Source organism: Ochlerotatus camptorhynchus, unplaced genomic scaffold (assembly GCF_037179485.1).
Source record: "Ochlerotatus camptorhynchus isolate MF236.1 unplaced genomic scaffold, CSIRO-AGI_Acam_v1.1 ptg000243l, whole genome shotgun sequence".
NCBI lineage: Eukaryota > Metazoa > Arthropoda > Insecta > Diptera > Culicidae > Ochlerotatus > Ochlerotatus camptorhynchus.
Window position 1 is genome coordinate 548,986 of NW_027040733.1, and position 15,299 is coordinate 564,284.

At 40.6% G+C, this 15,299-nt stretch overlaps 1 protein-coding gene and 2 non-coding genes across 3 annotated transcripts; all 3 read right to left on the bottom strand.

Moving 5' to 3' along the window:
* Window positions 1–186: 186 nt before the first annotated feature.
* Window positions 187–13,663, bottom strand: Ctf4 (Chromosome transmission fidelity 4). The gene is made up of 7 exons (XM_065225997.1): window positions 13,480–13,663; window positions 12,932–13,413; window positions 12,397–12,870; window positions 11,144–12,330; window positions 10,925–11,083; window positions 787–903; window positions 187–724 (listed from the first exon to the last, which is right to left on the bottom strand). Exons 1-7 carry the CDS (start codon window positions 13,554–13,556, stop codon window positions 233–235), a joined length of 2,988 nt encoding a protein of 995 aa, XP_065082069.1. The 5' UTR covers window positions 13,557–13,663; the 3' UTR covers window positions 187–232.
* Window positions 940–1,034, bottom strand: TRNAY-GUA (transfer RNA tyrosine (anticodon GUA)). Its single transcript has 2 exons — window positions 998–1,034; window positions 940–975 (listed from the first exon to the last, which is right to left on the bottom strand). It is a non-coding gene; the product is annotated as a tRNA-Tyr (tRNA).
* Window positions 2,381–2,477, bottom strand: TRNAY-GUA (transfer RNA tyrosine (anticodon GUA)). The gene is made up of 2 exons: window positions 2,441–2,477; window positions 2,381–2,416 (listed from the first exon to the last, which is right to left on the bottom strand). It is a non-coding gene; the product is annotated as a tRNA-Tyr (tRNA).
* Window positions 13,664–15,299: the final 1,636 nt, after the last annotated feature.

Below are 15,299 nucleotides of genomic sequence, written 5' to 3' on the forward strand. Positions count from 1 at the left end.
CCATTTTCCTTTGTGGATCCTACAGAAAGGACAACCGGAATTTTCTTCCCCGAAAACATGTAATCTAGCGACGGAAATAATTTAATTAATGGTGTTAACCCCTAACGAAAAAGGATTTCCAGCAAGTTCGGATAATTAATCGATCTAAGTCTGAATAAAGCCATTTGTTTAACATAGAATCGTTTTATGTATTACCATCTAATTTTTCAGTATACTAAATTAGCGAAAAAAATCAGTTCTTCACGAATCCGAACCGAGCCAACTTGGACATCCCAGATCCACCCTTTTCCTCTTCGTCCAGTTTTCGCTTCTCACTGACGCTCCTCGGGGTCGTGTAGCTGTTCAACGTCTTGAACTGTCGCATACCGATTTTTATGAGGTCCGAATCGGTTGCATTAGGGTTTTCCTCTTTCAGCTGATCCTTATTGCTCTCGAACCAGGGCATAAATTTCTGCCCCGAAGATGGCGTACTGCTGCTGTCGCTATTTTTCGGCTGATTTTCATTGTTCTCCGAGTTGCCAGTCACGATGCCATCATGAGCCATCTCGGAAATTCCAGTCAGAAGATTGTCCGATTCGATGGCCACGTTTGAAGACCTTGGAGAATTGAAACCAATCGCCTTGCCTGTAAGGTGCCCGAGGAGATTGGACGATACAGGACTAGCTTTCGATGCACTGTCACTCTTTCTGAACGGATTGTTTTTACGTGCAACTGGTATGGGTTTCTGAAGGTTTAAAATGTATGATATTGAACATTGAATTTTTCACAAAATATGAGACATCTTACAATTTTCGGTGTGTTATCTTTCTTGGTTACCGCTTCCAGATTGATGTGCACTAGCTCACTGACCATTGCGGCGTTTTCCCGGGCCATGTCCATCTCGTGTCGTTCTTCCTCTTTTTCCTAACAAAACAAAACGAAACAAAAATAAAAGATCAATCCTTCGAACCGGATTTGAACCAGTGACCTATGGATAACTGCGCTTAACCAGACCAATCTACAGTCCACCGCTCTACCAACTGAGCTATCGAAGGTACATTCTTGGCGGGTTTCCAGAAGCGAAGTGCTTGCCAGGTCCATTAGCACAAAGAAGAATAAGAAAAAGAAAACATTTCAAAAATGCTTTTAGCAAGCCCAAACGCAGAGGAAGAACCAGCTACTGTATGTGATATTTCAGTAAGTCCAAAGTGTAAGGCTCCTGGCAGAGTGAAGGTTTTGACCCCATCCACTCCCCCTCACGTAGACAATCGTCCATACAGTTTTTTGATTTTGTATGGAGCGTAGACACTTGCCAACCCCACCCCCTAAACTGGCTACGTGGTTCATTAACAGCCCCTTGGCTGGATTAACAATTCTCGATGCATTTGCTGTTGATTTTACAAGCTAAAGTGCAGCCTTTCACAGCACTGCATTGGAAACATTTCAAGCTGAACAATGGATTAGGTCCTAAATAACATTGATCGATTCTGTTCATCAACTTTCGATAATAACTTGGCTACATAACCGTTTCTGGTCTTGTTTGTTTCCCGTATTTATTTCTAGATAATAGCTTCGTTCATCGAGTTTTGTATTGAAAAAAGCTGGACATATCTTTACATGGCCGTGGGGCGCAAAGATAAAATCGACGAAGAGCATCATTCAATGTTCCTTATGACCTAATCCATAGTTCGGCTTGATTTCGGAAATTTATTGATTCACTTATACTCAGCGCTGAGTTCCTGTAGTTTATACAAATTTCACCATATTTCTGAGTAGAAGTGATTATCTCTCTCTCTCTCTCTCTGTAGTCATGTAGGTCACTCATAGAATGAGTAAATGTATACTAAAATATGAGTAAATGCCACTCATATATGAGTAAATGTCACTCAAATATGTAATTCGACAGTGAGCATTCATAAGGGCGTATACGCGATGATCGATTCTCTTCATCGATTTTCTCTTTTCTTAATAACTCGCTAGATTTAACGTTTGTCGGTGCGTTTGTTGTTGCTTTTGAAAGCCAATACAACCTATTACAACTCTACATTGAACAAATTGTACAAAATTGTTTCGCTTAGCTGTAGAAATGCAAAGAGAAAAACGATGAAGAGAATCGATCATCGCGTATACGCCCTTATGCATGCTCACTGTCGAATTATTTACTCGTTCTGTGAGTGACCTATAAGCTATTGCAAATTTAAGTGAATGGAACTCAAATATGAGTCAGATTAATTTGCCGTGTTTGTAATTCAAAGAGAAAATCGTTTAAGAGTATCCATCAACGCACAGTTAGTTTGGCCCTTAAAATTCTGAACACTAGAGATATTATTGGAATCAAATTCAGTTGTTTCACATAAAATGTAGTTTTAACGAGGTCCGCAGTAAATAAATAAAAAGAATATCCTTCGAACCGGATTTGAACCAGTGACCTATGGATAACTGCTCTCAACAATCGTTCGTACTACAGTCCACCGCTCTACCAACTGAGCTATCGAAGGCGATGCTAAAAGCGTGCTCAGAGGTAATTATGATCTACAGAGGTAGTGAAGGTAATTGTTGCCAGTAAAAGTTTTAAACGAATATGCGGTCTGCAGCTAAGTTGTTCCACAAGAAGCTTATCGTTCCGCTCAGAAAATTGCGTTTTGAGTTTTCTAAAAATGGTATGGGAAATCTAAAAAAATATCCGATTGTTCCTCAGATTCTCGAGAAAATTCACTTGTTAAAAGATTGTTTATATACACGCAGATAAACGTATTTGAAATTCAACAAAAGTATTGTTGAATCACGGCTAACAATATTGTATTTGTGTGTATTGAATGTTTATTTGCACATATTTTACGATTATGTATATAGTTAAATTAACTAAACGGTTGTTGGATCGACAAACGAAGATTCAGTAATATTTATTGTAGATTTAATCGAATATTATTTAAGAAGCAATAATATTTTTAATTTAATATGAGTCGAGTTTCGAACGCCTTTGGATACGGTTGTGTCTAAAGTTTGCTCTCTGTTTTGTGCGTGCATTCTCTTTGATAGTTTTCGGCTGCATTTGCCGGATTAGCGCTGGCACTCTGCCTCCCGGACGGTTATACGTGTGTGAGTGGTGGTTTTCTCGCTTTCCGAGAAGTTTTAGAATCAAGAAAGAAAACATGATTCATCATGTTTGCAAAATTGCAAGCATCAGAAGATTTGGCGCTGCGTGGTTTGATTGTTTCTCCCGTACCAAAAATTTGTGGCATCGCGAGTAAAAATTTCAATATCTGTTTATTTACGTGGTAATGAGAACGGCGCTGATCTATTGTTAAGCTGGGTTTAGACAGGGCAAGTCAATTGATCAAGTCAGTTGAATTCAACTGACTTGAACGCGAATTGAACGTGTAAACCATGCCATTCAACTGACTTGATCAACTCATTTGAATTGAAAAAAGTTGAACCAGGCTCAACTTTTCAAGCCAATTGAATTCAACTGAGTTGATCATTTGACTTGCCCTGTCTAAACCCAGCTTTAGGGTTTTGCGAGGTGCATTGCTTTTGTGCACTGAGTGACTTGAAAAAGAAAAGTGAAGAAAAGTGATATTTGGTTGTTGTTTGGTTGGAGTGGAGAGAAAAATATGCGTGGAAGCATCGGGAATGCGCTCCCGGGTGCTGTACCTGTTGTGGACATCTAGTGCATCCTGTTCCCTTAAGGTTCTACAAAGGGTCATTATTTTGTTTACTTCTTCTTTTTGAAATATTCTTCGATCATCATATTCTAAATGTATTGGTAAAATTCATTGGAAGTGCATGTCCCCACGCCAAAACTGCCCATTTTTCATAAATATCAACTGGTCTGGTGAGGAAAACTTAATCTCTTTTTTTCCTTCATTTCAATACAACAGCAAATGTGATGTCCCACTATCTAGTGGATAAGAATGTAGCAGACAAAACATAAGCACTGCTAGACTGCGCTGTATGCAAGTTTGTTTACACCCCTGAGCGGGAAAGTGTATAACAGGCTACGTGCACTGCTGCCATCAACCCTGTTAGTGTTGAATTCAATCTTCTGTAACTTTTTTAATTGGACCGGTAAAATGTTTAAAATGGTCATTTATGTTTTATTTAATCAGTTTTTGATATTTATCCACCATATGTTAATAAGGCAGACTTCGTAATTAATTGTTTTAATAAACTTAAATTCATTGCTAGAGGCAAAACATCTGGCACCGCTGTTTCAATTATACTTTCACAATTGCTAGCAAAGCAGTAAAGTAGAAATGGTTTTCTTTGTGATGAATTTTGTTCACCAAGAGTTTTGTGAAGCAGTTGTTTTGAGTTTCGTGTATTATGTAATGTGCTATACTTCGAAGAACACAAGTAAGTAAATACAGTGAATGTGTTTTACCTAGGAAATTTTCGATCTATGATCACGAAATACATGTTTTAAATTTTCGTATTCATAATATATGAATGTATGTGTAAACTAATGATGATGATTTTATGATATTTAAAAAAGAAGAAGAACACAAAATTACTTACCCTTTGTAGAACCTTAACTTGTTGAGGACACACTGTCTTGCCTCAAAAGTTACCCTTTTTGAAGTACTAGTCTTCACAACATAAAGGGCACCATTACGGAGCATGAGATTTGATCAAATTATTCGCAGTTCTACTTGTCCAACGCCCCAGGCTGGGTGAGGGATAGAGGATGAGACACACACACACACACACTATAATATTTTTTATTTAATATTGTTAGTCGTGAGCAGGCATGGAAAATCATTTGCATTCATTTCGTACATTCATTTACATTCATTTGCCCCTAACTTTTTTCATAAACAGATTTCTGCAAAATAGTGTATGAAGCTTTTGTAGGTTTTGTTATTAGCTACAACTTTTATTAACAACTCAAATCCGTATCTCTTATGTACGACGAACCAGAGCGAACAGAAGCCACTACTGTTTCTCAGTGGATGTATTTTACATTCACTGAAAAACAGTAACAAGTTCTGCCCGCTTTAATTCGTGATGCATAAGAGATACAGATTTGAGTTGTGGGCAAAAGTTGTAGTTAATAACAAAACCTACTAAAGCTCGATACATCATTTTGCGGAATGCTGTTGATGAAAAAAGTTAGAGGCAAATGAATGTAAATGATTGCATGAAATGAATGTAAATGATTTTCCATGCCTGGTCGTGAATCAACATGAGTAAATCCACGCCAATTGACGAATCGATGCAATTTCACCCTCTTCCATGAACCTTTAACTAATCATTCGCTATGGGCAATTCAAGCTGAGCAATGCATTGAGTCCTAAGTAACATTGATCGAAGAGATCATCGACCTTCTCTTTTGTTAATGACTTGGGTACAGAACCGATCTTGTCGTGTTCGTTGTATTGAAGATTTTACTCGAAAAAAAATTTCTTTTGTGTATAACTTTTTTATTGCATGGGTAAAAATAGATGAAATTTTGAGTAAAACTAGTTTAAAGTGTAATGTTTACATGTGCAAAATTTCGTCACAATCTGTCAAGTGGTTATCGAGATGGCTTCCAAGCAAGAAGCGTTTCGATAAAAAAAAATATGGGAACGGTCGTGGAAAATCCACGGATGGCAAAACCATTTGGAATCGACAATTCAACCCTGTCCCGTGTGGTAAAATCGTTCAAGGAGACCCAGACGACCCAGTGGCGAGCTGGCAGCGGAAGAGAAGCGAAGACGACCGACCCCGTGAACGCAAGTAAGGTGAGGAATTACTTCAAGCGCAATCCGAACCTTTTGATTCGGGACGTGGCCAAGAAGGTTCGTCCAGCAGACAATGCAGCGGGCTGGACTTCATGTCTTCAAGGTAAGGATGGCGCCTAACCGAACCGATAAACAGAATACGGTGGCCAAATCCCACGCCAGGAAGCTGTACCGCGAGTGGTTGGCGCAGCCGAAATGCATCGTAATGAACGACGAGACGTATATTAAAGTGGACGCCAATCAGATCCCCGGCCTGGAGTTTTTCGTCGATAAGTCCCGTCTGGATGTTCCAGAGAAGTTCCAGCAAGCCGTACATATCGATCGGCACCATCAACGGGCAAATATATAAAGAAGAATGCCTCCAGAAGCGCCTGCTGTCCTTCCTCCGGTTCCACGAAGGTGACACTCTGTTTTCGTCGGATCTGACATCGTGCAATTACGCGAAACCGGTGATGGAGTGGTCCGAAGCCAACGATGTTGTTTTTGTGTCGAAGGAGCAAATCCGCCAAACTAGCCAGAACTTCGCCCAACAGATAAATTCTGGGCGATTATGAAGGGCAAGCTCCGGAAAACAGGGAAGGTCTTCAAAAACGACAAGGATTTGAAGAAAGAGTGGATGAAAGTGTGTAAGAAAGATGGCGCAAGTGTTGCACGGGATTTGATGGGTAGCGTTAAGTCCAAGGTGCGGACAATTAGTCTAGGAGAGGAGGTTGAATAAATCAACTTTGTAAAAACATAGCTAATATGTGTTTATTTATTCCCTGAGAGTTTCAAAAATATCCGATAATTTTTGGTGATTATTTTTGTCTGTTGAATTTTTTTTTGAGTGCAGTCTTTAGAAGCTAGATAAGGTGTGTGAGGTTCAAAGAGAAACTGTCTATGTTACTTAAAGTATAATGCATTGTTCAGGTTGAATTAAACAAGTTTGAATGGCACATAATTTTCCAAAATAACCTATTCCACATTTATTAATAAAGGTTGCAAATTCTCATTTCGCATAAGATCATGTTTTTCGGAATAATTAAACCAAAGGACGTTATGATCACATGTTTGACTAATAAATTACAAGAAGAGGTTGCAAAGTATGTATTTGGCACATAAAAACTGTCAATTTTGTTTTCTGATAGTCACAATCAGCGATTTGATGGTCGCTGAGTGAGTGAATGAAAATTGATAAAATCGCTGATTGCGACTCCCTGGAAGCAAAACTGGTTTTATGTGTCAAACCAGAGGCGCGAGTAGTCGGTGGGAGAGGTAGGACATGTCCTACGCACAAAAATTCATGGGTGGAACAGTCAAAGCATTGTCCTACCCACGATTTTAAAGAGAACATAGATAAAAACCTGAAATAATAATCGTCGCAACAGTTCCAGATGTAGCCAGTGTGGTCCTGGCCACATCAAATGGCTAGCATTTTAATGGTTTTTGAATTCTCATGTCATTTGATTATTACTTTAGATTGATAGGTTTTATTCGTTTCAGGTCGGATTTAGTCTCATGGCTCATACAAACCGGAACATGTACCGACCATTTCTCCGGAACAAGTTAACCGGTTCCAAAAACATACAAAATCGATCTATGGGACCATAGTACCTTGGCCCACCCACATCATTTATAATCATTATTTATAATCTTACTAATAAAAAACATGATGATAACATCTCATAATCTGAAATCTGGCATTTTCTGTTGTGCACTGATGTCGGGGCCTCCGGGGTCGTCACGATCTAGCTTCTTTTATGCTTCCTGATGATTGTTATTGTCCGACGATGCACCACACCTGCGTACATACTTCTACCACTCTTTTGTTTATCCTATCGATGCTTCTCTGGTTGCTCTCCTTCCGCTTGGGCAGACAATCATCCGGTGTCCCTCCGTCTTGCAAAGGCAGCAGTTATCCTTATCCGTCATCGAATATATTTCCCTTTCGATTGAGGAAATATAGCGAGGTAGGAATTTCCAATTTCGCATCCATGTATGTTCGGGGGCCCGCTTGAGTACAAATTTCTCCCGGATGACATGCTTCACTTTCCCATATTTCCCCAGCACTAACGCTAGCTTATGGTCAGAAACCTTCGGTAATAAGACATACACACGCACATATTGAACGCATAATAGAAAGTTAAATCTTTCGAGCTAAAAGTCAAGGCATGAAGCATCGATTCTTTGGATTTAAACTTAATTAAAAGTCTCTGCTCCTCCGCAATCCTGTAAGCAGCTTTTACTTGAACAGGATCCGCGTCCAGTGATTTCACGAAATTGCCTATTTCGCCCATGTAGGGCGTCACTTCCATTTCTGAAGCTGAACTTGATGGCTTCTTTATTTCACACATATCGCTACTAATTGCAATGACAATTAAAGCGACCGAGATGCAGGCGTGACTATACAATAGCGTTTATCGAATAACGGACTATCGCGTTGTTCACTCCGAAAAATAGACTACTGCTGCTGTCGATAACTAAAAGCGCATTGATCCAACAATTTTGTTTCAAACGTCAATTTGATTGGAAGAGCCGCTATGATTTATTGAAAAATATCAAATACGCCATTTTGGCAAATTTGGCGTTAGTCAAAATGGCCAAATTCTAGCATAAATTTTAGTGTAGTCAAGCTTCTGCATTCATTCTCCATCAGATGTCACTACTGTTCTTTGTTGCTACATCTATCGGAAAATACTTAACTGTATTCCGTGATTTGTTAACAGAGGACAGTGCAGTCAATTGCAGCAGAATTGGGTAAAGAGGCGACACCTTATCCATTTGACAGGTCTTCTGCTCGATTGGAATAACTTTTACTATGACTTTGACAGATAATCGATTATTCCAATTTTGACATGTCGTCTCTTTATAAATTCAGGCTCTTCACAGTCAACAAACCTTTAAGTCCTTGAAGTAATGAAATTGGGTTGAGCGGAATGCTTTAAAATAAACAGCAAAAAAGGGTTATCTTTCATTTAATTCCACTTAAATAATTTTGGTATCCATGACAGATACGAATTTCAACTACAATGTGCAGTCTTCATCAGTGTCATTCCCACTCGATAAATCTTTAGTGGGAATGACACTGATGAAGACTGCACATTGTAGTCGAAATACGTATCTGTCATGGATACCAAACCTATTTAAGTGGAATTAAATGGAAGATAACCCTTTTTGCTGTTAGATTCACAAACAATGCTTTCTTAGCCCCTCTCCTATCAGGGTTATCCGCATTTTTCTGATTGGGCGGGGCTTTGCAAGCATTTTTTGGGTTGAGAATGCATAAAAGGAAGGACTTTTAAGCATTATCGACCCAAAAAATGCTTGCAAAGCCCCGCCCAATCAGAAAAATGCGGATAATCCTGATAGGAGAGGGGCTAAGAAAGCATTTTTTTGTGAATCTCAAGGCATTAATAAGGGTACCGGAAATTTTGTTCTATCCTAATTCTATTCTGAAGCCTGTGAAACGGAAATAGGCTATCTTGATGACGTTTTTCTTGACGATAATTATTATAATCCCCTTGTAACATGTTATAATTTAGTAGCCTGAACAATTGTTCCTCTCGTGTGTTTATAATTGAACACTTACCAAGGTTGGCACCGCCGACTCGCTCGCCATTTTATTTTGCTGGATCTCAGTGAAAACATGTCGAGATTCAGCTTACACACGAGAATTTTTGGAGATGAACTAGCTTTTGCCTAAAATCTCGAACAGACAGAAATTTTGCTGAGATCCCAGTAAAATAAATACCCAGCTAATCGGCGGTGTTGAGTGTAAATGAGTTAGATTAGACTCTGATTATTTCTAGTCGGCACATGTGAACAGGAATATTTTTCAAACAACTCAGGCGTACCTCAAGGCAGCAATTTGGGACCACTGCTATTCTCGGTATTTCTTAACAAAAACGAATCGAAACTGCCAACTGGCGCCGAAATGAACTAGCTAAAAATCTCGTTCTTAAAAAAAAAACTTCCGACAGGCTGCCGATAATACAGACGATGTCAAGATGTACGTGGTTGTGCGAGGCTTCGCTGGTTGCTTGCGGTTGCAGCATCTGATCAATAGTTTCGAATAGTGGTGCTCTAGAAATTTTCTCAAAAATGCAATATCATCACTTTCCATCGCAAACTAAAACCTATTGCATTCAATTAGGTATACGATCGATAACCAGCCTCTCTGCAGCGTGTACAACGTTCGTGACATAGCTTATAATTGATTCTGCTTTGACATTTCAGCTACATTACACGGACCAAAGCTAACAGGCAACTCGGATTCATATTTTAAGATCTCTGCTGATGAATTTCGGGATCCTACCTGCCTGACAGCTCTATACAGTTCGCTAGCGGGATTGATCTTGGAATTTGGTGTAGTAGAAGCAGTATGGTGTCCGTATGAAAAAGTTTGTATTGCCAGGATCAATTCTGTTCTGCTCCAACGAACATTCCTCCCTACAAAGATCAGTTGATAACTTCTGGCTCTCTTGAACGTAGGTGGATGATAACCAGGCAGTTTTTACAGAAAACGTGCTGATAAGCGAAATCAACTTTCCCGGGATTTTGGCTGAATTACGGATTACATGATCCAATACGGTTTCAATGAATTCTATGCATTTTTCGGCTTCAACTGCACAGCGGAAACTGTGAGTAGCTGTCCATTTAATGTATACAACAGGTCAACAGATGAATTTTGCTACCAATTTCCTTTTCTTGTTCCCGATCAACTCTGCGATGACGGCCTTGACTTGACAAAGCAACTCCATGTCATAGGACGAGATTAATTTTAATGCTGAAGACCGTATATTATTATTATAATTCGGTGTTTCTTTTTATAATTGTTCCTTCTAATTCGAAAACATATAGGGTTTTAACGCCTATTTGCGCAAATATTTGCCTAACAGGCTTTTCCCCATCAATCTTCATTAAGACAACAAAAGTCCGATGAAGAGAATAATAAATAAATAAATATCACAAGCAAGGAAATTGGGATACGCCACTATCACCTACTCTACCTTACGGACAAACACAGATGTTCATGAAACAGGTCTACTTTACCGACTTTATGAAGGGGAAACTCCAATAAGAAAAAATATATAGGGAGGGGAAATCGACGAAGTCCGTGTCTAAAAATAGCGCATGCTTCATCGAAGCCCCTTCGAAACTGTGTTTCCAATGTTTCCCCTTTTCGTGCTAGGGAGGGATGTTCACCCAAATAATGAATACAAAACAGAGACGTAACCTACCTGCTCTTGGAAGGTCGGCATCAACGGAGACAAACTTTCCGCCAGGTGGAACCGCTTGATCTTGCTAGCGTACTTCATGACGATCGGAATAAGCTGACTGGAGGCAATGGTTTCCACGAGTTCCCTCGCCCGTTGCTCCATCTCTGAACGACAGGCCAACTGAAATCGTTAGAATTATCAATGGAATGATGTGTTTCCAAGGAATAGTAAGAAAATTACCGCAAACAACTTCACGGCTGTTTCCTTGAGCAGCTTGTCCGCATCGTCACTCTTGAAGTAGATACTCCGCATCAGTTCGTCCTCCAGGGCACCCTTCTCTACGTCCACCTCACACATCGGAATCTGGAAGTTGGCATTCATCGGAATGGGTCGCGGATTCGTCAGGGGGAACTTGGCCCCACGGCAAACGATCAGCTGCGCCTGCTGAATCGATTCGGACACCTTGACAATGAATAGACTGTCTGAGGCTCCGGCTTTGTACTGCTCGTCGTCAATTATGGGGAACCATAGGTTGGAACCGGCATGGTACAGACGCATAATTCCGGCAGAGTCGTATGTGACGGGCGAGCCTTTATCAGAATAACCGATCCAACGGAGTACCGATTCTGCTGACAGTGGGATAGGAATTTCCCGACACCGAAGTCGGTAGTTGACGCAAGTGACTACCATCATATTCAGATGTTGGTCCTCGTTGGATGGGGAATGGTGATAAGCGACGAGGATGTGGTCACCATAGGCTGCCATCGAGACGGGAGGACCTGGGATGGAAAGGACCTCACGCTGGGTACCCCTGGAGGTGAACACACGAAGCAAACGGGCATCAGTAGCAACAACAACGATTTTATCCGAAGCCGCCACTCCTATTATCTCCTCCGTTCCGGGCATGGTACAGCTCCACTCACGATTACCGAAAGCAACCAGATTGATGCAGACCAATTTGCTACCCTTGCTTTCCACTCCGGAGGTGCAAGCCATGGCCAATACGGACTCACTCAAACCGGCCATCGTATGATTCAAGTAGTTGTTCATATGGATTCCGTGATGCTTCGAGGAATCGTGAAATTCTACCTCTATCGCGTTGTCCTTTCCATCCGAATGGCTACGGACGATTCCCACGTGGTTGTACACCAAATAGCGATGTTCCAAATGATCGGGTGTTGATCCGGGTTGGAAGTATTCTTGCATGGGGTACGATTTGGCAGCGAACTTTTCGCTCATCTCCGTCCGGGCATCGTCGTCATCGTCGTTCCCGCGATGAGAACCGCTACCAATCGGTTTATCACTTAGCAAATTGTCCCCTGCCGTTTGACCATCTTCATTAACCGCATACTGACTCTTAAGTTTGCTCACGGAGAAACAGTTTTCGTCATCCGAATCGTCCGACAGTAATTTCTCGCCAGCAACATCTAAAATATAAAAAAAAAATCAATTCAAGATCTACAGTCGCAGATTGTGATTAACTTTCTACTCACGTTTTGAATAGAGATCGTTAATATCCATATCACCATCATCATCATCTGCAATCCCATTCGCTTCCTTTTCGGCCATCTCTATCAGATCGTTACCATCGTCTCCCGCGTTTTCAGCATGGTCCTCGAAAATTCCATTCACATTACCAAGCTGCCCTTGGTTGTCGCAAATGACCAACTCCCCGGTATTATTCGGATGCCATGCTAATCCCGTTACCGGATAGGGATCTATTGAAGCCACTTCACCAGCCATTGTCTCTCCGGACTTGTAATCCCACACAGCCACTTCTCCTTTTTCCGATCCAGCGGCGAAATATTCTCCCCGCGGTGAGAAGGCACACTGTGTATAATCGGATGATACCATCTTATGCTTCAGTATTTTGTGCTGTTCCCATGTAGTCGTGTTGAACACAATAATTTCACGATCCTTCGGGAATGCTAATGCGTTTCCACGAACCGGTTCGAAACTTGGAGTAGCTGCAACAAAATTAATGCAGTTATTACGAATATTCCACTCCATTCCAATCCAACTACTTACCAAGGTGCACGTTTCCTTCGAAACTCTTTACCTTCCGCAGTCCGTTGACCGTCTTCAGCAACTTCTTGCTATTCAAATCCCAAACTCTAAGCTGTCCATCCCCGCAACTGGCCGCTAGCATATCTTTGACACTCAAATCCATACTCAGTACAGGACCTTCCAATCCTCCTAGCTCAAATTCCACTTCCCCATCACTCACTGGTTTAACCTTGATCGTCCCATCCTCGGAACCAGCAACCACAAACTTCCCGTTCTGTGCTAAACTGGTCACAAAAGCCGTAAACCGAAACTCGATCCCATCCTTTTCTAGCTCGGGAAACTTGTACGCCTGCACCGTGTTCAGATCGTTGGCAATCAGCACCCGGTCACCGTACTGCAGCAAAGCCCACACGTTCTCCGCCACGCAGGTGGTAATCGGATCGTCATCAAACACTCCGTCCCAGATTCGGATATCACCGTCGTGACCGATGCTGAGGATTCGTCTAAATAGGAACATAATTTTAGTAACACACACTTACCGTCACAACCCAAAAGCCCGTCGAACTTACTCTCCGTCGTCCTGATAGGCCACGCTCGTGTAGCCAACGATGTGGCCATAACGCATGGCGGACCGCTTGAAGGGCATGTTGATCAAGTCTCAGGAAAGCAATTTGTTTCGTAAAAACGCACTTTACACGGATAATAAATAAATTTGATGGGGCAACAAATTATTCATCAGGAACCGACTACAAACAGGCGAAGAACTTCGGTTACGCGCCAAATGTGCACGACATGTGAAATATTTCCTGAGCAGTATCATAATAATCATGCAACACGTTAGTTGTTGTCACTGATACATTTCACAGCGCCGTACACGAAAAACTGATTTTAGCAATTAGAATAAAATATTTGGGCACACGTTGAGTAAACTTTCGTCGCTTTTACCTGAAATTATCGGTCTTTTGGTGCACATTCAAATTTTAAGTAACGCGCAAGGGGGTTGGGGGTGTTCACCCATTTTTATTGCTGTAAATCAGTAAAATATTGCTGGATTTTTTCGAACTGAAAATTGAGCAGTTCAGTGCCAACATTTCAAAGGGGCGTAATTGCTTTTGTAAACAATGACTTAAGCCGTCAATTTCTCGCGGATGAAATCTTAACTCTCCAAAATTACAATGCTAGCTGGTACACAGCAAAAAAAAAAGTAATATCGATCAATGTAATTCAAGCTGATGTATCAAATAATAATGTAATAGCAAAAGGCAGATACAATATTACATCAATGGATGTAAATTTGTTCGCAAAATCGATATACATCGTACAACATTATATTACACAACCGATGGATTGACCTGGTTGCAGCAGTTTGGATGTAATATTCAACAACTTTTTTTTCTGTGTAGAGGAAACATTCCTCTACCTGCTGGTGTCATTATTTTCCATGAGTGAGCTTTTATTCGCGAGAAATCGACGGCTAAAGCCATTGTTTACAAATGCAATTACGCCCCTTTGAAATGTTCGCACTGAGTTATTTTTGAAACACCAGCAAAATAGCGTGACATAGAGATAACCTCGGAAATGACAGCTCTTTACTGTTAATCCCAAGGTTAATCCAGCAATATTTTATCGATTTTTTTAGCGAAAAAAAATTTTGCTAGGGCCATTTGTTTGAAGATTCGTGTATTTATAGTGATTTTTTTTTTCATTTAGACTCGAGTGATTTTAATTTCATTGTTCTCAAGTTTCGTTTTCAATTTAATAATTATAAAATTGCGAAGACATCATATTAAGAAAATTGGCAACTTGAGTGAAGGTTGAAGCAACGCATAGAAAAATGAGCAAATACACAAATTATTCTTCTGAGGATGTAATATTTAATATCAAAATCGTTCGAAGCATTTACCTTTGAGCAGCAGATGACGTGATTGTACCTGTCTCATACTAAAAGAACCACTTTTCTGTCAAACGTGAACCAGCTCCTGATTGGCCGATTTCATGTGCGTAAGATAGAGATAGAGATGGATAAAGATAGAGATAGAAATAGTAATAAAAGAGGAAGAAGCCAATTGTCACCTCTTCCTCTTAGGTCTCATAGCGTATGAGAAAATGGAAGAGTTGCTTTGTTGTTGTATGAGATTTGTTGTCTTCGATTAAATGCATGATTCTTCTAATTTTATCCGCGAGACATCAAATCAAGAAGACTGGCAACTATGCCAGAATCCAAGTGACAGATACAAAAGCGCCAACAGTCAATACGAAACTAACGATTTTAAATTGGCTCACAACTTGACTAGCCTATAGGTCCCAAGCAAACGATTAACGTTCCCCATTCTAGTCGAAATTCTAGTACTACACAATGTTTGTTTTGATCGAGGGGGCGACACATCTA

Bases quoted from the DNA above. Each gene is read 5' to 3' on its own strand.
- Ctf4 (XM_065225997.1), bottom strand. From the start codon at position 13,556: ATGCCCTTCAAGCGGTCCGCCATGCGTTATGGCCACATCGTTGGCTAC. The intron at 12,331-12,396 runs GTGAGTAGAAAG...TTTATATTTTAG, and splicing joins TAACGATCTCTATTCAAAAC to ATGTTGCTGGCGAGAAATTA. The intron at 725-786 runs GTAAGATGTCTC...TTAAACCTTCAG, and splicing joins AAGATAACACACCGAAAATT to AAACCCATACCAGTTGCACG.